This window comes from Myxine glutinosa, chromosome 6 (assembly GCF_964187855.1).
Source record: "Myxine glutinosa chromosome 6, kmMyxGlut1.1, whole genome shotgun sequence".
In the NCBI taxonomy this organism is placed as follows: domain Eukaryota; kingdom Metazoa; phylum Chordata; class Myxini; order Myxiniformes; family Myxinidae; genus Myxine; species Myxine glutinosa.
The window spans coordinates 145969317-145996430 of NC_136266.1; the positions used below are offsets into that span (position 1 = coordinate 145969317).

At 43.4% G+C, this 27114-nt stretch overlaps 1 protein-coding gene across 1 annotated transcript in view; it reads right to left on the bottom strand.

Moving 5' to 3' along the window:
* Positions 1 to 27114, bottom strand: part of MEGF6 (multiple EGF like domains 6) — a 520079-nt gene that overhangs the window by 204721 nt on the left and 288244 nt on the right. The window contains exon 8 of the mRNA XM_078781084.1: positions 18020 to 18139. Coding sequence (XP_078637210.1) covers positions 18020 to 18139 — 120 coding nt within the window. The remainder of the gene's footprint in view (positions 1 to 18019; positions 18140 to 27114) is intronic.

Genomic DNA, 27114 nt, shown 5'->3' on the forward strand with positions numbered 1-27114 from the left:
TTTGTTTTAAGTTGAGTGATTTCAGAGAATAACTTTTTTTATCTTTCCTTTAAAAAAGGAAACCTTTTTTTCCCCTTTTTCCGTTTTCCTTTCCTTTTTCCTTTCCTTTTTCTTTTTCCCTTTTTTTCTTCCTTTTTTCCCATCTTTTTTCCTTTAATCCATAATGTCTGCCAAATTTTGTGACCTATGACGTTAGAGTTATCAACAAAATATCCTCCATCGGGAGTCCCTCCTATGTTTAAAGTAAAGCGCATTGATCAGACAAAAGGTTGCATATTAAAGCAAAAATGTATGGACCATAGGCAGATCCGGCAGAGGGAGAGGGGGAGGGAGAGGGGAGTGCAGGGGGTGCACACCTACCTCCGCCATTATATATATATATATATATATATATATATATATATATATATACATGTACACATACATACAGTACACACATACACGCTAGCACGGATCGGCTCACTGTGCTCGCATCATCACACGTCGCTACAGAGGCACAGGCTTTTTTAACAGAGGATAATGATGTGAGTTGTTGTGTTGACATGATTTACACCAATCATAATACAAACATTTATTTTGTACCAATATATTTGTAATATACATGATATTACATTTTTTATAAGTAACTTAAGGTTAAGATTTAAATTAAATATTAATTTTTTTCAAAACTAGGTCTTGCAGCAAATGATATGACAGAAAAAGGCTTCGAAAGAGATTCACTATCATCTAATTAGTCGTTCAATATGCAAATGATTTTATTCAACACGTGGAAAAGGAGTTGGAAGGAATTCAATTCAATGTGGGCAGAGTTATAGATGGTGTCACAAGATGTATTGTTGCATTACAGGGAAATTAGCAACAAAAGCTGGGATTTAGGAAGAACAAAAAGAAATGCTCCCGAGCTCAGAATTGAATTAAGAAAAACTTATGTTACCTTGGAGACGTAATGAGGTCATCATGAGGAGCAGAATAACATCAACTAGAATAAGCGGAGACATCTAGTTGGTATCATGAAGTACGGACATATTCTATATGTGTAAAAGTTAGAGTTTATAAAGCCTGTATAAGACTGGTATTGATTCATGGAAGTGAAACATGAGGCAATGCGGATCAAATGTGTAAAAATCAAAGGTGTCACAGGTGCACCTCCGCCAAATGATGCTACCTGTAGTCTTGTGATGTACTTGGAAGAGTAAGATCAGATGACTGAAGGGATAGCCCAATCAGCCAGCATTACAAAATTTAACATTAATTATTCGTATTGTTTGTAGCATTGAGAAGGGAGTAGACATTATTGTTTGCATCGTTATTTATTGATATTATGAGTGCATAAAAGTTCCTTCATTCCATGTCTCCCGTGCTGGCAACTGTGACACTTTACACACATGACACAGGATCTTAGCTCCATCTTGGCCTTCGCTGGACAGCAAATACCTTGATAAAAACAAGATCTCTCTATTTTTACTCAGCTGAACTCTTTGTTTGCTCAGCTGCAAAAGCTGGGGGAGGGGTCTTGGTTCTGCCCTTTCTACAATTGCTCCTCCTCTTGAGCATGCCACTGTGAACAAGAACAAAGGCATTTGGACACTGGTGGGGTCTGGGAAGGAGGCCCGGTTGCAGAGAATTGGTGATAAGTGCAGGGACAACATGTTGGATATAAGAGGCAGTGACATGCCATACAAGTCTCTTTAAGTTCTTCGACAACATTCAGCAGGTGTACAAGTGATATAACAGGGCAGGTACTCTTTTTCACAGATGTTATAAGCTATGGGATCGGTTGGGCCTGTCTGCCACAGTCCTCCAAATGCAACAAAGCACATTCCACAGAATGCTTTCTCCGGTGTGTCTATTCAAACACGGTCCTGCACTGGATTCCAGGCGTGCGCAAGTACCTGCTTGGGCTGACTTGGTCACCGGAGTGCCAAAGCACGCCATGACCAGACATACTACATTGCATGCTGCTTGATGTCTTCCTGGTGTTTGTCATCTTCAAAGATTTTGAGGTTCTTCACATCTGAAAAGAGCAACTTCTTAACATCCGTAGCATCGGAAAATAAGACTTGGGAGAAGTTTCCCTTTGTCTGTGTATTGAATGTCGTCTTTTTCACATTTCCAAAATGACACTCTGCATATATAGAATTGAACTCCACTCATATAAACCCTCATGATCAGGTGAGGCAGCAGGTAAGTTGGTCATTTTAACACAGTATAGGCATGCCGAAAGTTGCCTTGTCGGGTTGGTATTCCAAGTTAAGAATGCAACTTGCTTGGCAATGTTTCCCTTAAAGCAACACCTGAATACCAGGCTATCCAGGATAAGCAGAAGAGCGGTACAGGGAAAAGGATAAATTGTTGAAAGGGAATGAGCTGCTTTCTCCGAAAGAGGTTCCAAGATCTGTAAAGGGCTGCAGTGGAAGTGAGCCCAGACCACTCCACGAGAGAAAGACGATGCAAGATGTTCAAAACTAAGACAAACATTCATAATGACACAAAAGCCAAGTGGCATCAACCTAATTTTGGATACACCCAAATCATCATGGTGATCATCATCGTTCAGGCCTCACTGGAACTGTGTCGACTTAAATAAAGTCATACAAAGTCAATTTTTACTGTGCGGTTACAGATGTACGTATTACTTAACAGGGCTAAATGCCAGTTGTTGCTGTTACTTATGCCAGCCATGATTCACACTCTGCCAAAGAGCATCAGCGCAGAATGGGTGACGAGATGTCAGAGCACCAATTTGGGAATCGGGCTTTGGAGAAAGAGTTGGGACAATAATTTGGAATTTATTGGCCAGGGTGCAGGCAATAACTCCTCTACTGTTTTCAAAAGAACGAAGGATCTTTGACATCCACAACAGCTTGCAGCCAGGACCCCATAATATCTGCCATATCATGTGACCTATGACTTTAGAGTTAACAAAAAATATATGGACCATAGGCAGATCCGGGGGCAGGGAGTGCAGGGTGGGGGGGGGGGGGGGGGGGGGGGGGGACTTCAAGCCTCGTAAGACAGGCGGTACAATTTTTGACGCAATAACCCGCCTGCAAAGTTCTAGTCTGACAACATATTTTTGGGTAACGGATTAGACAGTTGAAAAGCAGGAGCATGACCTTGATGCCATCCTATCAGAGCAGGATAATAGCAAGGGTTCAAAACTTAAATACATTTTACTGGTAAAAAAGAAAAAATCGGCCAAAGTCGAAATAAAGCAAGAAAAGGGAAGGGAACTTCAGAATAAAAAGAAAAGCCAGAAAATAAAAATTTAATAAAAACCAAAAAGAAGAAGCCACCAAAAAAGGTCATTTTAAAAGCTTTAGATATCACAATGTGCATTCATGAGCAGATTAACAGAACACATGGAAGAATGCATTCAGGAAATGACACTCTTTGTTTGGGGTTCTGGGAAAGAAAGAGACAGACAGGAAAAGGAGACATGTAGACAGACAAATAAATAAATATTAAAATAACCAGAGCAAAGACAGATCTAACAGGATAGTAACGAGGAAAATAATGAAGCAGAGAGACAAAATGTACATTAGAGGAAAAAGACAGATATCAAAAAAGGAGTAATATAAAACTAGACAAAAACCTCTCATACAAAAATACGTACAGTCACGTGAAAAAGTAAGTACACCCCATGTAAAGTTTTGACTTTTTCAACATATTTCAACATGAAGCTATTTGATCTTCATTTCAACAATATTGATAGATAAAGGTGATATAATATAACAAATATCATGAAACATTTACATTTTGTAGTCCATTGTATAATTTAAATAAACATAAATGCAAATTTCACACGTGGAAAAAGTAAGTACACCCTACATTTATCACTACTTCAAATACCTAAAATTCGAATCAGGTGCGCCAGCTCAGGTGCAAATGATTAGAACATCGTTAGAGAGGATCTTGGAGGAACCTGTCTTATTTAAACCTCAGACATTTAGTTTGGTTTGCTCTTTGTTGTTGAAGTGTGTGGCGTCACCATGCCTAGATCAAAAGAGCTCTCTGAGGCCTTCATAAAGAAGGTTATAGTTGCCTACGAGTCTGGGAAGGGATTTAAAAAGATCTCCAAACAATTTGAAATCAATCATTCGACTCTCCGGAAGATCATCTTCAAGTGGAGAAGATTCCAAACAACTGCCAACTTGTTCAAGCAGGCCGCCCCAGCAAGTTCAGCCCGAGAGCAGACCGCAAGATGCTGAAAGAAGTCTCTAAGAACCCCAGAATGTCATCACGGGACCTACAGGTAGCTCTTGCCACTGTTGATGTCAAAGTGCACGAGTCTACCATTAGAAAGAGGCTGCACAAATTTGATCTACGTCGGAGGTGTGCCAGGAGGAAACCTTTGCTGTCCAGAAAGAACATCAGGGCAAGACTAAAGTTTGTCAATGAACACCTAGGCAACGACCAGCACTTCTGGAGCAATGTGCTCTGAACAGATGAGTCAAAAGTAGAGTTATTTGGCCACAGTACCAGAAGACATGTTTGGCAAAAACCAAAGACAGCATTTGACCACAAGAACCTGATACCAACTGTAAAGCATGGTGGTTTAAATATTATGGTTTGGGGCAGCTCACCACCATATAAACCACTATGAATTCTTCATTGTACCAGAGGGTGCTTGAGGATAATGTGTGGCCATCTGTCGGAAAGTTGAAGCTCAACCGAAGGTGGACCTTGCAACATGACAATGACCCTAAACATACCAGTAAATCCACCAAGGAATGGCTGAAAAGAAAGAAATGGAGGGTTATGCAATGGCCAAGTCAAAGCCCGGATCTAAATCCCATCGAGATGTGGGGGGATTTGAAACGAGCTGTGCATGCAAGAAACCCCTCAAACATCGCACAGCTGAAAGAATTCGGCATGGAGGAGTGGGCAAAAATTTCTCCCAGTCGATGTCAGAGACTGGTAGACAGTTATCAGAAATGCCTACTTGAGGTTGTTTCTGCCAAAGGGGGAAATACCACCTATTAGAGCCAAGGGTGTACTTACTTTTTCCACATGCGAAATTTGCATTTATGTTTATTTAAATTATACAATGGACTACAAAATGTAAATGTTTCATGATATTTGTTATATTATATCACCTTTATCTCTCAATATTGTTGAAATGAAGATCAAATAGCTGTATGTTGAAATATGTTGAAAAAGTCAAAACTTTACATGGGGTGTACTTACTTTTTCACATGACTGTATGTGATGGAAAGAGTCAGACATAAATAGGGGCAAGAGCATTTGAGATAACACAAGCCGTGAAACGGAAAATGAAGGACAAAAGAGCAAAAGGCTAAAGACTAATTAATAGGAAAAGAAAAGAAACAAAAAAGATAACCAAATTTGGTGGGGAAATCGTTAGAGCATCCGCTCTGAGTCTGGGACGGTTGTGGTTCGAACGCCAGCTGAGTCTTACCAAAGACTTAAAATGGTACATAAACAACCATAGGTTGGCTTTGATGGGTCTCTTACATCAAAGATCCTTGGAATGGAACTTGTATCTACCATATAAAACACAGTCAGTTTGTGTGTTTGAGTGTTTGTGGAGATGTCTGTTCCCCTTCATAATGTAGGTTTTAAAGGCCAATCTTTTAACACAAATGTGTGTTCACTATGGTCTACTTTCGAAGAAAAAACAAACTCGAAAAACATTTTCCATAAAAGAGTAATTGTGTCTCTTCTTTTGGAATTGTAGACGGTGGCTTGCAAACCGAGCCTCAAGGGCGGTGCACAGAAGCGTTTCAAAAAAAAAAACAATAAATACAAGGCGCAGGGAGGTGAAATTCGCTGCACGTGATGTGCAACACAAGCAGAGTAAAACGAGTGTTCATTTACATCTGAAAGATGTCTAATAAAAAAGGAGATGCAAGCATATCTGACACAAGGCCAAGGCTTCAGACATTGGCACGCTCATGAGGCTGCACCGTCGAATAAACTGGTCCAACATGTCATTTTTGACAGGCTTTTTCTAGTTATGATATATACAAAATGAAATGAAACAAATAAAATAAAATCAGACAGAAAAAAAATAATATATATACAGTGCATTCAGAAAGTATTCAGACCCCTTCAATTTTTTCACATTTTGTTATGTTGCAGCCTTATGCTGAAATCGTTTAAATTCATTTTTTTCTTCATCAATCTACACTTAATACCTTATAATGATAAAGTGAAAACAGGATTTTACAAAGTTTTGCAAATTTATTTTTTTTTAAAACGGAAATATCACATTTACATAAGTATTCAGACCCTTTGCTATAACACTTGAAATTTAGCTCAGGTGCCTCCAATTTCTCTTGGTCATCTTTGAGATGTTTCTACACCTTGATTGGAGTCGACCTGTGTTAAATTCAATTGATTGGACATGATTTGGAAAGGCACACACCTGTCTATATAAGATCTCACAGCTGACAATGCGTATCAGAGCAAAAACCAAGCCATGAGGTCGAAGGAACTGCCTGCAGAGCTCAGAGACAGGATTGTGTCGAGGCACAGATCTGGGAAAGCCTACAAAAAAAATTCTGCTGCATTGAAGGTCCCCAAGAGCACAGTGGCCTCCATAATTCTTCAATGGAAGAAGTTTGGAACAACCAGCACTCTTCCTAGAGCTGGCCGCCCGGCCAAACTGAGCAATCGGGGAAGAAGGGCCTTGGTAATAGAGGTGATCAAGAACCCGATGGTCTCTCTGGCTGAGCTCCAGTGATCCTGTGTGGAGATGGGAGAAACTTCCAGAAGGACAACCATCACTGCAACACGCCACCGATCTGGGTGTTCTGGCAGAGTGGCCAGACGGAAGCCTCTCCTCAGTGAAAGACACATGAAAGCCCACAGAATCTTGTTTCTCACAGTCTGAGTGTCCTTTAGGTGCTTTTTTGCAAACTCCAAGCGGGCAGATGACCTTGAGCAAAAGAGAGGGTGAAAAGAACAGAGAGAGGGTGAGATGGAGCGGCAGAGCAGGATTTTAGGACCCGTGGGCTGATGGCGTTTGGTCCAGTTGCAGAATCAGTGTCGAGGTTTGACAAAAACTCCTCCACCTTGTCAGGAGAGAAGGACACAGAGTCCAGGAGCAGTTGGGTTCGACTGGGTAAGGTGGGAACAACTGTGCAGGGTATCATGTTCTATGAACTCTCTCGCTTCTTTATTTAGTTGAGAAATTGCTCTTTAGAGAATCTTCAAAGGAATTACAAAATAATATGAGTAATAATGTTTCAACAATTGCTAACCATGGTACATCAAAAAATTCCCCCTTCAAACCATTCCGTGGTATAACTAATAAGAAGCATTTATTAAAATGAAACAAATCTGGAAACTGCCCTGTTGAGGCAATCAATTCATTTGCAAATAAGCTGTGAAATAAATAAATTTTAAAATAATTTTAAATAATAAATTAAACAAATTCTCACCTGACAAGCAGATTAATCGGAGAATAACATGATGCACACATTTAATTTTCTACTAGGCCATAAACGCTCAATGGCGAGACATTTCAGTCTGCAGATGATAGATTCAATGCTCATGGCAGAAAGTGATTTGTGGTTATTTCTGTTGTGTTTCTTGTTACCCTCGCCAGAGGAGAGGGTATTGCATTTGAGTCCGTTTGTTTGTCTGTTTGTCCGCACAGAATAAATATGATTTTCTCTGCAGCCGTTGGTCCGATTGACAGGAAATTTTCACCATAGGTGCAACTCCACCTGCATAATTTTTTATGATAATTATGATATCATCGGTCACGTGGTTTGGTCGCCATCTTGTAAAAACCGAAAAATTTGCACCTCTATATCTCTGAAAGCGCTGAATAGAAAAAATTGAGACATGTCTCATTGTAAAGAACTCTCCATGGGGAATAAGATATGTTAATGATGATGTCATAATTCGACAAGTACAAAACTTCATCCGATCAAGATGAAATTTCTTGAGTGTCATGTAGGCATAAAGTGGTGGAGAAAAAAATAATGATGACGTCATCGGTCACGTGGTTCGGCCGCCATATTTGTTTTAACACAAATGCCTTTAAAAAACACTGAAAATACATCCTGGCGAGGGTTTGCAATCTCTGATTGCTCTTTTTCTTGTTTACATTTTGTGTAAGGCACGGTATATTCGCTATTGCTTAAAATTATATATGTGTTAGTAGCAGATAGATTAGTGTGTAATTGTAGTGGTTTTATTTGGAAGCAAGTGTTCCTAGGCCTACTTGTTTTCCTGGCAAGTTGAGTGGTACATTTTAAAAATAAAATTATTGTTCATTTTATCCTGGGATTTGCCAGTAGGCAGTGCGGGTAAAGAGAGGTTGTGGAAAGATGATAAAGTCAATAAAGGGTAGATTACAGTTTGAATAGCAACTCAATTGGTAGAATAGAGAAAGATTCTAAACGATGTGATAATCGTCTACCGTAGAGTCTGTAGAGATTGAAGTATTATACTGGTCTTGCCTCTGAAGGAGAGTGTGTGAGTATGCGTCGGTGGACAGGGAGATATACTAACCACCTTGAGAAGCAAGGAGAAGCTGCATTTCAGGTATTAACTATCAGAGCAAGGAAAATATATATTATTGGGGCAAGGGTTGAAATCAGGCAGATGCAGTTTTGACTTCCAGTTCAGGTTTCTCCATGTGTAGGTTGAAACTGCAGCTCTACTCCTTCCACCACATCAAAGCTGTAGGTTTTCCAAACTGGATCTGTCATGTCATGTTCTCTCCATGATAGGCGATGATCCAGTGGAGTTCTTATTAATGACATTGTTGTTGTTGTTGTTGTTGTTGTTGTTGTTGTATAGCCCCTGACAGTTCTCTAACAAGCCCGTAGCATGGAGACAGTCGATCGATTTTGCAGGAAAGATGCAGAGATCCCTCACATCCAGGATGGCGTACCACCTTTACAAAGTCAGGGCCACGACAAAGTTAGAGAGAGAGAGAGAGAGAGAGAGAAAGAGAAAGAGAAAGAGAAAGAGAAAGAGAAAGAGAAAGAGAAAGAGAAAGAGAAAGAGAAAGAGAAAGAGAAAGAGAAAGAGGAAGACATAGACAAGTGAGAAAGGGCCGGTCCATGGGGACCGATAAGCACTCTGATCATGACCGCGCTGCCCTGACAAATCCGGGCAGCAGGGAAGAACGGGAATGATTTGTCCCCCAACTTGTACAACCACCATGAAGATGCATCCCTGATATGAATTACCTAGTTGAAAGTACTGGTGTTGATAGTTCTTCAAGAATAGCAAGATACACAAAAGCGCAAAGTTGGTCTCAATGGATGTGAAGCTGCCTGAGAAACCGAGAGGCGAATAGACAGGTAAAGTCATAAACGGTTTTTGGGAACATCTAGCTCATCCAAAAGCCTCAACACTGTATACCAAAAACTCATCAAGCATTAAGAAGTTTGAGCAGACAGAACATTTTGACCAACACTTCTTCCAAAGAATGTCGTGCTCCACAGTAAACACTTAGTGCTGACACGACACCAGATGGCAGCTTCAAACGTCTGTGGTTCAGCTGGGAATGAAATGCAGGAGCAGGAAGCTTGGAGGCAAAAGTATCACTCTCAAATAATAAATTCACATCTTTGAAGGCAAGGACACATTCCACATTGCACATCTCATCACTCCCTTTGAACCATCATAATAGCCAGGTCCCACTTTTGAAATTGAATATAACTTTGAAAAGATGTGAACACACTTTGGAGAATCTAAAATGTACTCAAGATGCACATTGAACCAGTTGTTTTATAGGCTGTCCAACTTGATTTGCAATCAGGATATTATTCCAGGCTGTCTGTGTCACACAACATGTGAATAAAGTCTCGAGACTTTTCTCGTCACTTTTCTCGACAGAAGAGTAGATATTTCTAAACTTTCACTCCGTTTCTGGTGAAATTGGACATGCTCTATGTTTAAGTAATTTGCTGTGCTTTGCATCATCTTTGGAGAGTAAATATTGATATTGAATGGTTTTTTTTAGCCGTTACAATGGAGTTGCTATAAATTTGAATTATAATTCAGCAAAACGAACGAAACAAAATTTTTGAACTTCATATTAATTTTTATTTCATGAAAATACACAAATATACTCTCTGGTATTTATAAAATCTTATTATAATAGAGCAAACGTATATGGTTATGTCGCTATATATGTATGTTTATATGCGACGAAAACGTCTTCTTCTTCTTCAAATTCAATTACCATTACCACCCTCTTAATTAACCCTCTTAATTGCGTTAAGACTGCTGAGACCCCTCAGACCTTTGGTAACCCTTTAATTCCCCCAAGACCCTTCAGGCCCACCAAGACCCCTGAATACCCAAAGACCCTGAATACCCAAAGACCCTGAACACCCAAATACCCTGAATATCCAAAGACCCAAAACACCCCGAAGACCCAAAACACCCCGAAGACCCAAAACACCCCGAAGACCCAAAACACCCCAAAGACCCAAAACACCCCAAAGACCCAAAACCCCCCGAAGACCCAAAACACGCTGAAGACCCAAAACACCCCGGAGACCCAAAAAGACCCTGAAGACCCAAAATACCCCGAAGACCAAAAAGACCCCGAAGACCCAAAAGACCCCGAAGACCAAAAATACCCAGAAGACCCAAAAGACCCGAAGACTCAAAAATACCCAAAGACCCTTAAAGACCAAGAAGAACCAAAAGAACCTTAAGACCCAAAAGCCCCTGAAGACCCTGAAGACCAAAAATACACCAAAGACCCTTAAGACCCAAAAGCCTCTGAAGACACCAAAGACCCAAAAGACCTTGAAGACCCAAAACACCTCAAAGACCCAAAATACCCATAAAGGCCCAAAGGATCCAAAAGACCCTGAAGACCCAAATGGCCCTGAAGACCCAAAACACCATGGAACCCAAAAGACACCGAAATGGTCAAAGATGCCTACCCCTCCGAAACGACATGTGGTGAGGCGCACGGAGTGCGCCGAGTCACTCTAGTAATAATAATATTATTACTAAAAGGAGAAGCGTCCATACGTAGGTATGTGTGCGGGGGTGTATACGTGTACATGTACGTGCATGTGTGTGTGTGTCTGTGTGTGTGTGTGTGTGTGTGTATGTGTGTGTGTGTGTGTATGTGTGTATGTGTGTATGTGTGTATGTGTGTGTATGTACGTATGTGTGTGTGTGTGTGTGTGTGTGTGTGTGTGTATGTGTGTGTGTGTGTGTGTGTGTGTGTGTGTGTTCTGCCATTCTTGCAAGAAATTGCACGGGGTGAGGTCTGTTAAACGAGGGGGGCAGGGACAGGGCATTTTGGGCAAACCACAACCCATCCACCGGTCTGGAAAAGTCTTGCTGAGCCATTCGCGGACCTGGAGACCGCAGTGGGCACGTGGAATTTCATCTTGTGCGGCTTTTTAAAGAAAAAAGCTTACTACTCAACCAGCGAACATTCAAGATCTGAAAGAGCAGATTCAAGCAGCTCTTCTAGAAATTACGGTCAGAATATGACAGAAAATGGTCTTGGAGTATCAGGAAAGGATGCACACACTGCTTGAAAATTATGGAAATCACATCGAAATTCATAACTAATTTTGTACAGTGATGAATTCAATAACATTTTTACCACAAAAACTTGAAGTATGTTCCTCTATCCTGTAAATATTTTCTTCAATTTCATTTCTGAGCAACAGAATTACAAGGCTTCAAACTCGGGAATAGATAAATGGCGCACCCTGTACAACTTGCAGTCTTTAGATGAAATCCATCTGTGAAGCGAAGGGTTGGCACACCAAGTAATAATAATAAATAATACTAATACTCACAATAATAATGATGATAATAAACAGATGTTTACTTTAACCTACAGTGCCCTCCATAAGTATTGGAACAAGGAAGTCACATTTGTTACTATTTCTATATACTCAAGAAATTTGTATTTGAGATCAAAAGATGAATATGAGGAAGAGCACAGAAGGTCTGCTTTTATTTCTTGGTATTTCTATGTATATATGTTTTAACATTGTAGCTTAATAGCAATTTTTATGTTCAGTCCCACCATTTTAGTTGAGCATAAGTATTGGAACAGATTCACTTAAAGTGAGTTAAATAGTATAATAGTTACTATGTGGTCGCATATCCCTTGCATGCAATAACTGCATCGAGCCTGTGACCCGTTGACATCACCAAACTCTTGGGTTCTTCCTTTGAGATGCTTTGCCAAGCATTTACTGCAGCCATTTTCAGTAGTTGTTTGTTTTTTAGAGGGGAGGGGGGGCTTCTGACTTTAGTCTCCTCTTCAGTAAGTAAAATGCATGATCCACTGGATTTAAATCAGGAGATCAACTTGGCCAGTCTAGAACCTTCCACTTTTCCCCCCTGGTGAACTCCTTGGTTACGTTGACAGTGTGTTTTGGGTCAATGTCTTCCTGCATGGTGACGCGCCACCCAATGAGTTTAGAGGCATTTTCTTGTACATAGTCAGACAAAATATTTCTGTACACTTCCAAATTCATTCTGCTGCTGCCATCATTCGTTACAACATCAACAAGGAGAAAAAAAGACATAAAATGTTACAGCCCCTGTGATTTTAGTAATTTTGCTGTACAGAGTTAAAGGCCGACAGTCGGTCATCTTTGATCTGATTACAAAACAAAATATTCTGCAAATGTGTACTCTCATATATCGTCTTTGTTCCAAGTTTGAACAAAATCTGACCATGCATGTCGAGAAATGGTTGGGGACACATTTAAGTAACAAAATGGCCACCAGGCGGCCATCTTGGATCTGATCTTGAAAAAAGATGACGTTCATATGTAAGCCATCATTCTTCATCTGTGTGCCAGTTTTGAACAGGTTTAGTAAATGCATGTCCGATAAATTATTGAGGACAGGTTCAACATCAGGTTTTTACAATTAAAATGGCTGACAGTTGGCCATTTTTGATCGCATCATGAAACAATATGATATGCATATGTATACCATCATATATTGTCTTTGTGACAAGTATGAACAAAATCGGTCCATACATGTCCGAGATATGATTGCAGACGGACGGACGGACAGATGGACGAGACCAAATCCAGAAGCTGCCGTTTCAGACTAAGTCCAACGGGGGCTAATAAAGTTGAGCGAGACAGTTCCTGAGGCAGCCATGCAAGCCCAAGCCATGACACTACCTCAACCATGCTTCACAGGTGAGGTAATATGCTTTGGATCATATGCAGTTCCTTCCTTTCTTCACACTTTCACCTTTCCATCGCTTTGGTAAAGGTTTATCTTTGTCTCATCTGTCCATAAAAATTTGTTCCAGAACTCTACTGGCTCTCTCTGTAATTCCTGGCAAATTCTAATCTGGTCTTTCTATTTTGGTGCTGATGAGAGGTTTGCATCTGACGGTGTAGCCTTTGTAATTCTGCTGTCAAAGTCTTCTGCTAACGGCACATTGTAATACCTTCACCCCTGCACTTTGGAAGTTTTTTGTGATGTCACTAGATAGTTGTTTCATGGTTTTTCTTCACAGCTCTGATGATTTTTCTGTCATCAACTGCAGTTGTTTTCCTTGGCTGGCCTGGCCATTGTCTATTGCTCAGTATATTAGAGGTTTGTTTATTTGTCAAGATATTACAAATTGTTGTAATATTTGTCAAGATATTACAAATCCTATGCCCAGTATTTGTGATGTGGTTTTAATTGAATTACTATGTTCTTTCAGCTTCCAAATTGCTTGTTTTTCTTACACAGACAGTTCTGTGGTCTTCATGTTGGTTTATACAGTCTTGGCCACAAATATTGGCACCCATGCACTTTTTTCAAATAACGCACCATTTCTTCCAGAAATTTTAGAAATTAAAAAATATTTTGGTGTCCACGTACAGACTTGGCATTTAATATGGAATTTTTTTTTTTCCTTGACTTGGGTTTACTTTCTCAACTCAGTATATCAATCTGGTGAGTTACTTTTACACTTTGGTGATTTATTTGTTAAAAGAACCATGTCACTTATTGTCTGTTGCAGCAAGAAGTCAACAACAGGATTATATCACAGGTGGCATGGCAAAATGTACGGACAGGTGCATTTGATGATTGGCTTCACAGTCGGGTATACAAGGGTTGTTGCGTTCTGTATTAGTGGAAAACAACTGCTGCACGTCTCCAAAAGTTATTGCCGCATCCTCTGGAGATGGTCCGTCAACTCGACAATGCTGTTTGTCATGGAGTGGTGGCTTTACGAAATTATGGCATGAAACAGCGTGCTATTCCTCCGCAGTATGGCATCACTCAAGGTCAGATGTCAAAGATCCTGAAACGAAATGCTCAGAGGGGTGTCCCTACTCCAATACCGAGGCCAGGACGTTCCCGCAGAACCACAAGGAGGGATGATCGCCAGCTGCACCGGTTAGTCCGCAATGGCCATACCAAGTCAGCTAAGCCGCTTAGGGCTGAGTGGCAGCAACTGACAAATGTGCCTGTATCCAGAAGGCTAGTCAACCAACGACTGGTTCAAGCAGGCTATCGTGCCAGGCGTCCCCTTAGAAAGCCATTCCTGACCAGACAACACAGCCAGCGCCGATTGCAGTGGGCCAGCGAGCACCATCAATGGCAGCCCAGCCAGGATACTGGAATCACGTGATCTTCAGTGGCGAGTCTAGATTTCTGGTCTATCGTCAAGATGGCTGCGTCCGGGTGTGCAGACAAGTGCATGAAGCCTACAACAAAGATTGTATAGTGCCAAGAGTCCAAGCTGGAGGTGGTGGGGTGACCGTTTGGGCTGCTTTTCATGCAGGGGGCAAAACTGACCTGGTTGTTCTGAATGGAAACCTGAACCAGTTGAAGTACAGGGCCATTCTGGAAGAAACATTGCTTCCATTTGCTCGTGCAGCCTTTCGAGGAAACTTTGTCTTCCAAGATGACAATGCACGGCCTCATCGTGCTCGCATGATCCAACACTTTCTTGCTGACCGTGGTGTAGAGCATATGGAGTGGCCTGCCATGTCCCCGGATATGAATCCGATAGAGAACTTGTGGGCAGAATTAACGCGTCAAATCGACCACTTCGACCAGCAGCCGACCTCTGTGCATCAATTGCAGCAGGCTATTGTCACTGCATGGCAAGCGATTCCTGTCCAAACCTTGGCAAATCTCGTGAACAGCATGCCTCAACGTGTACGTGCTCTCCTGAATGCTCGTGGGGGTTACACGAAGTACTGAACTGTAATTTTACTGTCCGTAATCCCTGTCGTAATTTAACTTTTGTTTTTGTTAAAAAAATTTTTGGCTGATGTGCAAAATAAAGATACTTCTGGAAAACGTACAGAAGTTTAACGCAGTGCTGTGCATGAATTGAGTTCGATATCAGTTTACATCACTTTCAAGGATCAATTTATTTGTTTCGAAATGTCAAATGTGGTTTTTGTTTCTTTTAAAGGTCACATTAACAAAATGCAGAATAATTTCAACATAATTCCAATGAACTTTTGGTTCTAAGACATCTTGAAAAGTAAGTTCACCCCCACAAAAAAAATATTCCATATTAAATGCCAAGTCTGTATGTATTTCTTTGGTTTTCAGTGGAACAAAACAAAAAAAGCTGAAAAATCACGAAATCTTAGCCTATTCCACACAGAAATCCTAAAATGGCCCGGACACTATTATTGGCACCTTTTAGAAGTTGTTAGAAAGAATTTTTTTGTTTGTTTTTTGAATACAGGATCGAGGCTCGTGAAAGAGCTCCGATTTATCACACAAAAAATCAAACAGACACATCAAACATATAATAAGGGGAGCTGTAGACAAGATGGGGAGAGAAGGGGAAGCACACAAACACAGCATTTGAGAGCAGGGACATCAGGAGATCTGTGGGAGGGAGAGGGATTGGGGGAGGAGGCGTGGGAAGGGGGAGGGGGAGGAGGTGGGAGAAGTATAATACACATGGACACTGCAAGGACTTCCAGGAAAGAAGTTGGTATTTCAAAAAAGTGGGACTGGGGTGAATTAACGAGAGTAGAAAAGATCAAGGTTTTGGATGGGGGAAGATAAGAGATAGTGGTGAACAGCTGTTTTAGAGACCTGGAGGGAGGAGTGGGATTGAAGAGAGTGAGGGAGTTTGTTCCAGAGGCGGGAGAAAAGAGGAATGAAGCAGTGAAGGTGAGCAGAGAGTCTTGATTTTGGCAGTTTAACCATAAGAGGGTTGCTGGCAGAATTAGATTTCAAGCAGGTGATTCTCCTTTACTTTGGAATTGAACTCACCTGTGGTGAGTTGCAGGTGCCTGCAATATAAAAATCACCCATTCTACCAGTTTGAATGGATAAAAAGAGTCATTCTGCTGTTTTGTATCACTGTGTCTACCACAATGAGCATGGAGAAAAGAAAGAAAACCATGAATTGGCTGAGGAGGTCAGACAAAAGATCATAGGCAAGCATGGACAATCTCAAGTCTACAAGTCCATCTCCAGAGACCTTGATGATCCTGTGTCCACCGTACGCAATGTTATCAGGAAGATTAAGGCCCATGGCCAACCTCCCTGGACGTGGCCACAAGAGAAAACTTGATCGAAGATTGCAGCGAAGGATTGTTTGAATAGTGGAGAAAGCACCTCGATCAACTGCCAAACAGATTAAAGCTGACCTTCAGACACAATGTACGATAATTTCAACTCGCACCATCTGTCACCAACTCAATGAAAGGTGGTTCTATGGTAGGAGACGCAGGAGGACCCTACTGCTGAGAAAGCCCGACTGAAGTTTACCAAAACACACCCGAACAAGCCAAAATCCTTCTGGGAGAATGTACTGTGGACAGATAAGACAAAATTAGAGCTTTTTTGTAAAGCACATCATCTCTATGTTTACAGAAAACAAAATGAAGCCTCCAAAGAAAAGAACACCTTCCCTACAGTCAAACATGGAGGAGGTTCAGTGATGTTTTGGGGTTGCTGTGCTGTCTCTGGCACTGGGTGTCTTGAATGTGTGCATGGCATCATGAAATCAGGAGATTACTAAGGCATTTTGGAGCGCAATGTTCAACCCAGTGTCAGAAAGCTGGGTCTCCGTCGAAGGTAATGGGTCTTGCAGCAGGACAATGACCCCAAACACACTTCAAATATCACCCAGGAATAGTTCAAGACAAAACACTGGACTGTTCTGAAGTGGCCAGCAATGAGTCCAGATCTAAATCCCATTGAACACATGTGGGGAGATCTAAAAACAGCAGTTGCGAAAAGGCACTCTTCAAATCTGGGAGAACAGGAGCAGTTTGCACAAGAAGAGTGGGCCAAACTGCCAGTAGAGAGGGGTAGGAAGCACATTCATGGCTATAGAAAGCGCTTGACTGCAGTTATTTTGGCCAAATGCTGCGATACGAAATATTAAGTCTCGGGTGTCAATAATTTTGTCAATGCCATTTCTTTTTATTTTCTGATTTAAAAGGATATATTAAGTTCTGAATCAAAAACAAAGGTTCTGTAATATTAACAGTGAAATAAAGAAATGTGGAGACCAAATACTTTTGTCAATTTCAACTTATTTTTCAAGAAAATTGTGAGTTATTTGAAAAAAAAAGTGCAAGGATGCCAATATTTTTGGCGACGACTGTACATACTTGCTCCAAAGGCAGACTCCCAAGACAAAAGAAAAGGCTAAACCCAAGACCAGACATTCACAGCTCTTTTATGTGTGAACGATCAATTCAATAAGAAACATGTGTCAGTCATCTGTACCCATACTTATTATAGCGAAAATGGTGGGACTAAACATTAAAAAGTTTTTTTTGTTCTGCAATGGTAAAGCATATGTACATAAAAATACCAAGAAATAAAAGCAGGCCTTCTGTACTGTTGCCTATATTCTTCTTTTGAACTCAAATCCAAATTTTCTGAGTATATAGCAATAATAACAAATTTCACTTCACTGCTCCAATACTTATGGAGGGCACTGTATAAGCAAGTGCAAGTCTGACCTCGGTCCATAACCCCACCGATGTCATGCTTATTAGTCTATCTGGATTGTACACTATTGTTGGTTTGTTTAGAGACTGTGATTTCACCCCGACTTGGTATGACAAGAGCTGTTTACCTTCACACGTTCTTTTGTCATCCCGTAGCGTGTACCCGGCATTGCAGATGCAATGTGCCGATCCACTGTCACTCACGCAGCCATGCTGGCAGTTGCCATTTCCCACACAGGGGTTCTCCACTGTGGGAAACAAACCTACCATGACACTATGACAGGACAAGGTGCAGTATAATATCATCTTATAAGTTCGTTATATCATTTATATGTGCACATCGAAGAGGTAATGGAACTGTTTGGAGGTCTGCCCTGATTTATATATACACAGATTTGGCATTTAATATGGAATTTTATTTTTTTTGACTTGGGTTTACTTTCTGAACACAGTATATCAATCCGGTGAGTTTATTTTACCCTTCGGTGATGTCTTTGTTGAAAGAACCATGTCACTGATTGGCTTTCGCAGCAAGAAGTCAATAACAGGATTATATCACAGGTGGCCTGACAAAATGTAAGGACAGGTACATTTGACGATTGGCTTCACAATCGGGTATATAAGGGTTGTTGCGTTCTGTATTAGTGGAAAACAACTGCTGCACGTCTACAAAAGTTATTGCCGCTTCCTCTGGAGATGGTCCGTCAACTTGACAATGCTGTTTGTCATGGAGTGGTGGCTTTACGAAATTCTGGCATGAAACAGCGTGCTATTGCTCGGCAGTATGGCATCACTCAAGGTCAGGTGTCAAAGATCCTCAAAAGAAATGCTCAGAGGGGTGTCCCTACTCCAATACCCAGGCCAGGACGTCCACGCAGAACCACAAGGAGAGATGATCGCCAGCTGCACCGGCTAGTCTGCAATGGCCGTATCAAGTCAGCTAATCGGCTTAGGGCTCAGTGGCAGCAACTGACAAATGTGCCTGTATCCAGAAGGCTAGTCAACCAACGACTGGTTCAAGCAGGCTATCGTGCCAGGTGTCCTCTGAGAAAGCCACGCCTGACCAGACAACACAGCCATCGCCGATTGCAGTGTGCCAGAGAGCACCGTCAATGGCAGCCAGGACACTGGAATCACGTGACCTTCAGGGACGAGTCTAGATTTCTGGTCTATCGTCAAGATGGCCGCGTCCGAGTGCGCAGACAAGTGCATGGAGCCCACAACGAAGATTGTATAGTGCCAAGAGTCCAAGCTGGAGGTGGTGGGGTGACCGTTTGGGCTGCTTTTCATGCAGGGGGCAAAACTGACCTGGTTGTTCTGAATGGAAACCTGAACCAGTTCAAGTACAGGGTCATTCTGGAAGAAACATTGCTTCCATTTGCTCGTGCAGCCTTTCGAGGAAACTTTGTCTTCCAAGATGACAATGAATGGTGTAGTGAAATTATACCAAAGTTGAACCCAGGATAGTTACTCGCTTCAGCCACTGAAGGGCGTCTATAAAACCTGGGACGTCCGTGACGCGGAGCCACACCTGTGACATTTACTTTACATGAAGTCTTGAATGGTACGTATATGCTAGACTCGCACATATATGCTAGACTGGCTTGCTTTGTCTATTATTATCGGTCCACTCAGTATGATACCAAGATCCTGATATCTATTGCACGATTGTATTTTACAGGATGATGTCAAAGATCTAATTGAGATTAAACCTACCTATGGGACAAGTTGTGGATCTGGTTGATTTTCACAACACTTAATCTCAATTAAGATCTACGGAAATGGCGGGACACAAGATGATCAACGTAACGATACTCGGCTCCGACCCACAAGCTGAGGAGTCGGGCTCGGTGTTCGCTCACTGGCTCAAAACGCTGGAGAATCAGTTCGGCGCCCAGGATGCCGTACCCACCGCTGAAACGAAGCTGTCTGTGCTACAGACCAAAGTCGACCACAACGTTTACAGGAGCATCGTTCGATGTACGACGTACGATGCCGCGGTGGCGGAACTAAAGCGACTTTACATTAAGAAACGGAGCGTGGTGTACAACCGGCATCTGCTCGCCACGCGACGTCAACAGCCAACCGAGTCGATCGACCGCTTCGCTCAGGAGCTGCGGCACCTCCTCGCGGACAGTACTCAAGAGGTACGGACGCACGAGCAAGTCCAGGACGATCTTGTCCGAGACGCTTTTGTCTCCGGAATCAGCTCTACAGATCTAAGACTCAGGCTCCTGGAGACAGCTGACCTAACGTTCGCGGAGGCTCTATGAGTAGCCAACGTTTACACTGAGGCCCGGAAACAATCCACCGCTTATGACCACTCTCGGATCGTTGCGGGGACTACTCAACTCGCGCGACTGGAGAGGGCTACCGCCGACGATGCGGGTGCGGACTCGACTACGGCCGAGCCCCTGGCCGCTCCCGAGGTGGACTCGGATTCCGGCCTTGCAGCAGCTACAGCACCCAGGCCCAGGCCTGACCGGAACGCGACGTGTTACTTTTGTGGCAATCGGCAGCATCCCAGGTCAGCATGTCCGCTCGGGAAGCCATATGCCATTTGTGTTCTACAAAAGGACACTTTGCTAAAGTCTGCAAGAAGGCCGCACGGGGCACTCGAGCATGCGCGACCTTGAACGGGCTAATCGCCGAGCCAGCGGACCGAGCACGGGGCGGGGCGCCTCACCCGGCCTTGATGAGCTGTCCTCCTCCTCCCGGGCCCCTTGGTGAAATACATCGGGCCGCCACAACAAATGTCGCGAACGCGACCGGCCGCGGACCGATCGACCTTGACTGGCGTACGAACGCCTTCCTCAAACAAACAAAAAGTTCCGGCTTTGAAAGCTCCTCCTGATGTGCTTGCGCATGCGCCATCTGATGGCAGTGAAAGTACAATTGACTGCGATCTTTCGCACGTGACACGAGCGCCCTCTGACGGCAGCTCGTACGAATTACACGCTCTTGATCGAGCACATGTTGACTGCGATCTTTCGCACGTGACACGAGCACCATCTGACGGCGGCTCGTACGAATTACACGCTCTTGGATCGGCACGTCCAACTATGCGTTTGGCACAGGGGCCCTCCGGAGGCTCCTTCGACGACCGGAAAACTGCAGCCGGTGTGGGATCCACGCGTGAGGCGCGATCTTCTCGCTCGGACGGCGCAATACCTGCCGGATCTTCTGGCCTTGATCAGGCCATTATCCCTCTCTTGGTCGAAGGCATTTTTGCACGGGCCCTAATCGACACAGGATCTACGGATAGTTTCATCGATCAGCGGCTGGTGCGTCAACATGGTTGGCCGGTCATCGGGACTACACGACGGATCTTCATGGCCTCGCAGGGACTTCGGCTCAGCACAAAGGGGGAATGTCGATTAAAACTTGTGATAAAGGGACACATGTTTTCCGATGTACATCTCATGGTCTTGCCTGCCTTATGTGCTGACATCCTGTTAGGACACGATTTCCTTCAGCGACATGGACGTTTGGAAATTGAATTCGGTGGGACGGACACGCTTGCTGTGTGTGCACTCACGAAAATGGAAATTGAGCCTCTTTCGCTGTTCCCCAACCTGACCACTGACTGCGCTCCTGTAGCAGTAAAATCGCGGCGCTACTCACGAGCGGACGCGCAATTCATTGTGGAAGAAACGGCTCAACTCTTAAAGGACGGTGTTATCGAACCGAGTCGGTCGCCGTGGTGGGCCCAGGTCTTAGTGGTGCGAAGTGAGGCCCATCGCCGGCGCATGGTAATCGACTACTCACAGACGGTTAATCGCTTTACACAGCTGGACGCCTACCCCTTACCGGGGATGGATGCGCTAGTACGACTGGTGGCCCAGTACTCCGTCTACAGCACTCTCGATCTGCGTAGTGCGTATCATCAGATCCCCATCTCTAGGGCTGATCGCATCTACACCGCCTTTGAATCGGGTCAAAAGTTATATCAGTTCACCCGATTACCTTTTGGGGGTAACGAACGGGGTCGCCTGTTTTCAGAGTGCTATGGACGACCTCGTTACTAAGGAGAACTTCACAGATGTCTTCGTCTATCTGGACAATCTTACGGTTTGTGGGTATGACCAGGAGCATCACGATGCTAATCTGAGGCGCTTCCTCGAGGTCGCGCATAGGTATCGCCTAATCATGAATGAGGCTAAGTGTCGTTACTCTCAACGCACGATAGATCTTCGGGGTACACCATGACCCATGGCTCTGTCTCTCCGGATAAGGAGCATCTGCGACCTTTGCTCGATATGGCCCCGCCCGGCGATCGAGCTTCGCTGAAGCGTGCTCTCAGGCTGTTCGCCCACTATTCGAAGTGGGTGCAAAATTTCTCCGCGAAGCTCTGCCCCCTCGTGGCCTGCGACACGTTCCCCATGAGCCCGGCCACCTTGACGGCCTTCGGGGGCCTTAAGGCCGACATCGCTGGCGCCGCTGTAGCGACAATCGACGAGAGTGAATCTTTCGTCGTAGAAAGTGATGCCTCGGATCATGCGATAGCGGCGACTCTCTCCCAAGGAGGGCGCCTGGTGGCTTTCTTTTCGCGGACTCTCACCTCCGCTGAGCGGAGGCATTCGTCTGTCGAAAAGGAAGCATACGCGATCGTCGAGTCGATTCGGCGGTGGCGACCGTACTTACTCGGGCGATGCTTCCAAATCATCACGGACCAACAAAGCGTTGCGTTCATGTACGACACCTTGCATGCTCAACGTATTAAGAATGAGAAAATCACTCGCTGGCGTATCGAACTCGCCGACTTCTGCTACACCATCAAATACCGCCCGGGGAAGGATAACCTGGTCGCCGACGCCTTATCGAGGCCGGCTGCGTGCGCGGGGATCGTAACTTTGGAGGGGCTGCGCACTCTGCACGACACTATGTGTCATCCAGGGGTGACGCGTTTCGCTCATTTTGTGCGTAGTAGTAATCTGCCGTACTCGGTTGAGGACATCCGCCGGATCTGCCGTGACTGCGCTATTTGTGCGGAACTCAAACCGCGTTTTTACAACCCTCCCATGGGGTCGCTGGTTAGGGCTACTAGACCGTGGGAGAGATTGGCAATGGATTTCAAAGGACCGCTGCCGGTGTCAAGCAACTCTCGTTACCTGCTCACTATCGTTGATGAGTACTCGCGATTCCCCTTTGCTTATACGTGCGGGGATATGACGGCTGCCACGGTCATACGGTGCCTGCAGAATTTGTTTTCTATGTTTGGGTATCTGGCCTACATGCATACCGATCGGGGTGCGGTGTTCCTGTCGCAGGAGGTGAGAGGTTATTTTCTCTAAAATAATGTTGCTTCGAGTTACACCACACCGTACAGACCCCAGGCAAATGAGCAGATTGAACGCTTCAATGGGATTATATGGAGGGCCGTCACTCTAAGCCTCCGGACCCCCGGCCAGGGTCTCGATAAATGGGCTTGGTCGCTACCTGGGGCTCTGAACTCGATCCGGGCTCTCCTATGTACGGCCACCAACCAGACTCCTCACGAGCGACTGTTCCACCACCCTAGAAGCTCGGGTAGTATCCGATCTTTACCCAGCTGGCTCGCTGAGCCGGGGCCGGCTTATCTCAAACGAGCGGTGCGCACGAGCAAGTACGACCCCTTTGTGGATAAGGTGCAGGTACTCCAGGCTAATCCCGAGCATGCGCGTGTGCTGACGGCAGATGGACGCGAGTCCACTGTCTCCGTATGCCATCTCGCCCCTTGTGGGGTCATCGACCCTTATAAGGATATCGACGAACCGATCTACGAGTCTATGGACTCTACCGAAGCTTCCTCTATGGAACCTTTGCCGTCACCCCTCTCGTCACCTACACCCCTGCCTGAAGGCTCTGAGGTTCCCCCTCCGACACCTGCCTCCAGCGGCTACTCCGACGGGAACTCCGGGCTTGGGGACGCCGCACCCGGTAGTTTCTGGATGCGGGCTGGCAGGGTAGTTCGCCGCCCCGACCGCTACGGGTGGACCGACTGACATGGAATGACGTACCCTAATCAATTAATGCTGATGCACGCTTACGATCTGCCTAGCGGCAGTATAGTTCTAACGGCGGGGAGAATGTAGTGAAATTATACCAAAGTTGAACCCAGGATAGTTACTCGTTTCAGCCACTGAAAGGCGTCTATAAAACCTGGGACGTCCGCGACGCGGAGCCACACCTGTGACATTTACTTTACATGTAGTCTTGAATGGTACGTATATGCTAGACTCACACATATATGCTAGACTGGCTTGCTTTGTCTATTATTATCGGTCCGCTCAGTATGATACCAAGATCCTGATATCTATTGCATGATTGTATTTTACAGGATGATGTCAAAGATCTAATTGAGATTAAACCTACCTATGGGACAAGTTTTGGATCTGGTTGATTTTCACAACAAATGGCCTCATCGTGCTCGCATGATCCAACACTTTCCTGCTGACCGTGGTGTAGAGCATATGGAGTGGCCTGCCATGTCCCCGGATATGAATCTGATAGAGAACTTGTGGGCAGAAATAACGCGTCAAATCGACAACTTGGACCAGCAGCCTACCTCTGTGATTGAATTGCAGCAGGCTATTGTCACTGCATGGCAAGCGATTCCTGTCCAAACCTTGGCAAATCTCGTGAACAGCATGCCTTAGACGTGTACGTGCTCTCCTGAATGCTCGTGGGGGTTACACGAAGTACTGAACTGTAATTTTACTGTCCGTAATCCCAGTCGTAATTTAGCTTTTGTTTTTGTTGAAAAAAAATTGGGCTAATGTGCAAAATAAAGAGATACTTCTGGAAAACGTACAGAAGTTTAACACAGTACTGTCCATGAATTGAGTTCAATAGCAGTTTACATCACTTTCAAGGATCACTTTATTTGCTTCGAAATGTCAAATGTGGTTTTTGTTTCTTTTAAAGGTCACATTAACAAAATCTAGAATAATTTCAACATAATTCCAATGAACTTTTGGTTCTAAGTCAACTTGAAAAGTAAGTTCACCCCCACAAAAAAAATATGCCATATTAAATGCCAAGTCTGTATATGGGCACCAGAGCACTCGTTCAAAAACACTTACCAACCTCCAATATGATTATTGTATTGAGATAATTATAATATACTGCATATAATAACCTATTGGTTAATAGATGGACATAAATTGACACACATGTGCAGAAGTTATTATATGCAGCAAGCTGTTCGAATAAAATAATATTTGTTTTGGATGGCAGGAGAATAAATATGGATTCCTGATTTGACCTCCTCCAAAAAGCATCAAGCGGTTGCTGTGACGGTCATTGATAGACCAGAAAGGGTCTTAATGGAGAATAACGGTGGTCTCTGTGCATACTGCAGTACTCAAACAAAAGTGAATAACATGGTGAAAGAACTGACTCAAAATAAGAAAAACATTTTTTGAGACATAATTGTACCTCCTCCACGATGCGGACACAACCCTTGAACCAACCTCGACTCGTTTAGAAATTTCCTCGTCTATATATTCACGATTGGTGCTTCCATGGCTTTTCCTTACGAATCATGATCCTTCAACAAAACATCTCTTGGAGACATCACATCCTTGTGAGGGCGGTTTCGTGCTTTCTTTTTTCATAAATAATATTTTTATATAATAATAATAACAATAATAAAAGTAGGCTTTTATTCCACCCCCCTCCCCTCCCCCCAAAAAATAAGATTCATCTGCAAGCTGTCATCTTGGTAATTCATAGGAAGAACATTGCATCAAAGACATCTGCATCTGTCAGATGAGACGTTGTTCCGGCTATGATGTCTATTCATACTCCATCATGAATCTTCCAAACCACAGGATTCCTTCCAAGAAGTAGGCCATTGTGTACTGGAGCATGTGTTCACCTGGCCTCCATGGTCATTGTCTCAGTGGCATGATGCACAAGAGGAATGATGGAACCAAGAGATTGAATTTACAAATGAATTCTGATTAAACACAAACATGTGCTAGAACAAGACCAATACATTTATTCCTGCCATCTTCGGTCAAACGTTGGGCATGGCCAGCCTGTTCGTGAACGACTTGAGCCAGAAAGGTTTCTATGTCAACACGACCAGGATATGGGAATAATTGGAGCCATAAAATAAATACTAGTAGTGGACGGGGATAAATATCGATATAATCGGATAAAATGTACAACATCAGAGGTAGTTATGATTTAATACTGTGTAGTATTACCAGAACAGCACTCGGTAGAGAGCGTACGTACCTCCACCAGGTGAACAGTATTCCCACTGATAGGCCAGATCTGGTTTCGGACCTTAACCAAAATCGAATCGCCTTGATCTTGTCGCCGAACCAACTCATCCCCCAAGTTTCATCCAAATCCGTTCACAACTGCTTGAAATATCGAGCTATATATCGTTTTTGGCCAAATCTCTTAATCGTGAAGAATCCCTTAAAAAATCATGGTGTCCGGACCTGAACCTTCACTAAAATCGAATCAATTTGTCCTTGTTACATACCCAAACTTCGACCAAGTTTTTTCTGAATGCATCCACAATTTTTGAGATATCCTGCTCACAGACAAACAGGGGTGAAATCAAGCTTCTTCAATCTGAAATTCAATTCAATTAGGTCAATCAGTCCATTCAGTTAATCAATTTATATTAATTCAATTATAATTATTAATTAAATAATTGTTTAATTAATAATGATTAAATTCATAATAATAACAAGAAAAAGAGCAATCAGAGATTGCAAACCCTCGCCAGGATGTATTTTCAGTGGCTTTTAAGGATTTTGTGTTAAAACAAATATGGCGGCCGAACCACGTAACCGATGACGTCATATGTATCATTAAAAAATTATACAGGTGGAGTTGCACCCATGGTGAAAATTTTCCGTCAATTGGACCAACAGTTGCAGAGAAAATCATATTTATTCTGTGCGGACAAACAGACAATCAGACAGACAAACAAACAGGCAGACAGACAAACAGATGAAAAATCACTCATAGAGTGACACTTGTCAAAACAGAACAGAGTAGAATGGCACTCAGTAGAGCATCCTTTTGACCTCAAAAATAGTTGGTGGTTGAATTTTTTTTTTTTTTTTTTTTTGTATACAACATCGAGGCTTGTGAAAGAGCTAACATTAATCACACATAAAGTGAAACCGACCCATAAAACATATAATAAGGGGAGCGGCAGACAAGATGGGGAGATGGGGGGAAGGACACACACACAACATTTGAGAGCAGGGAC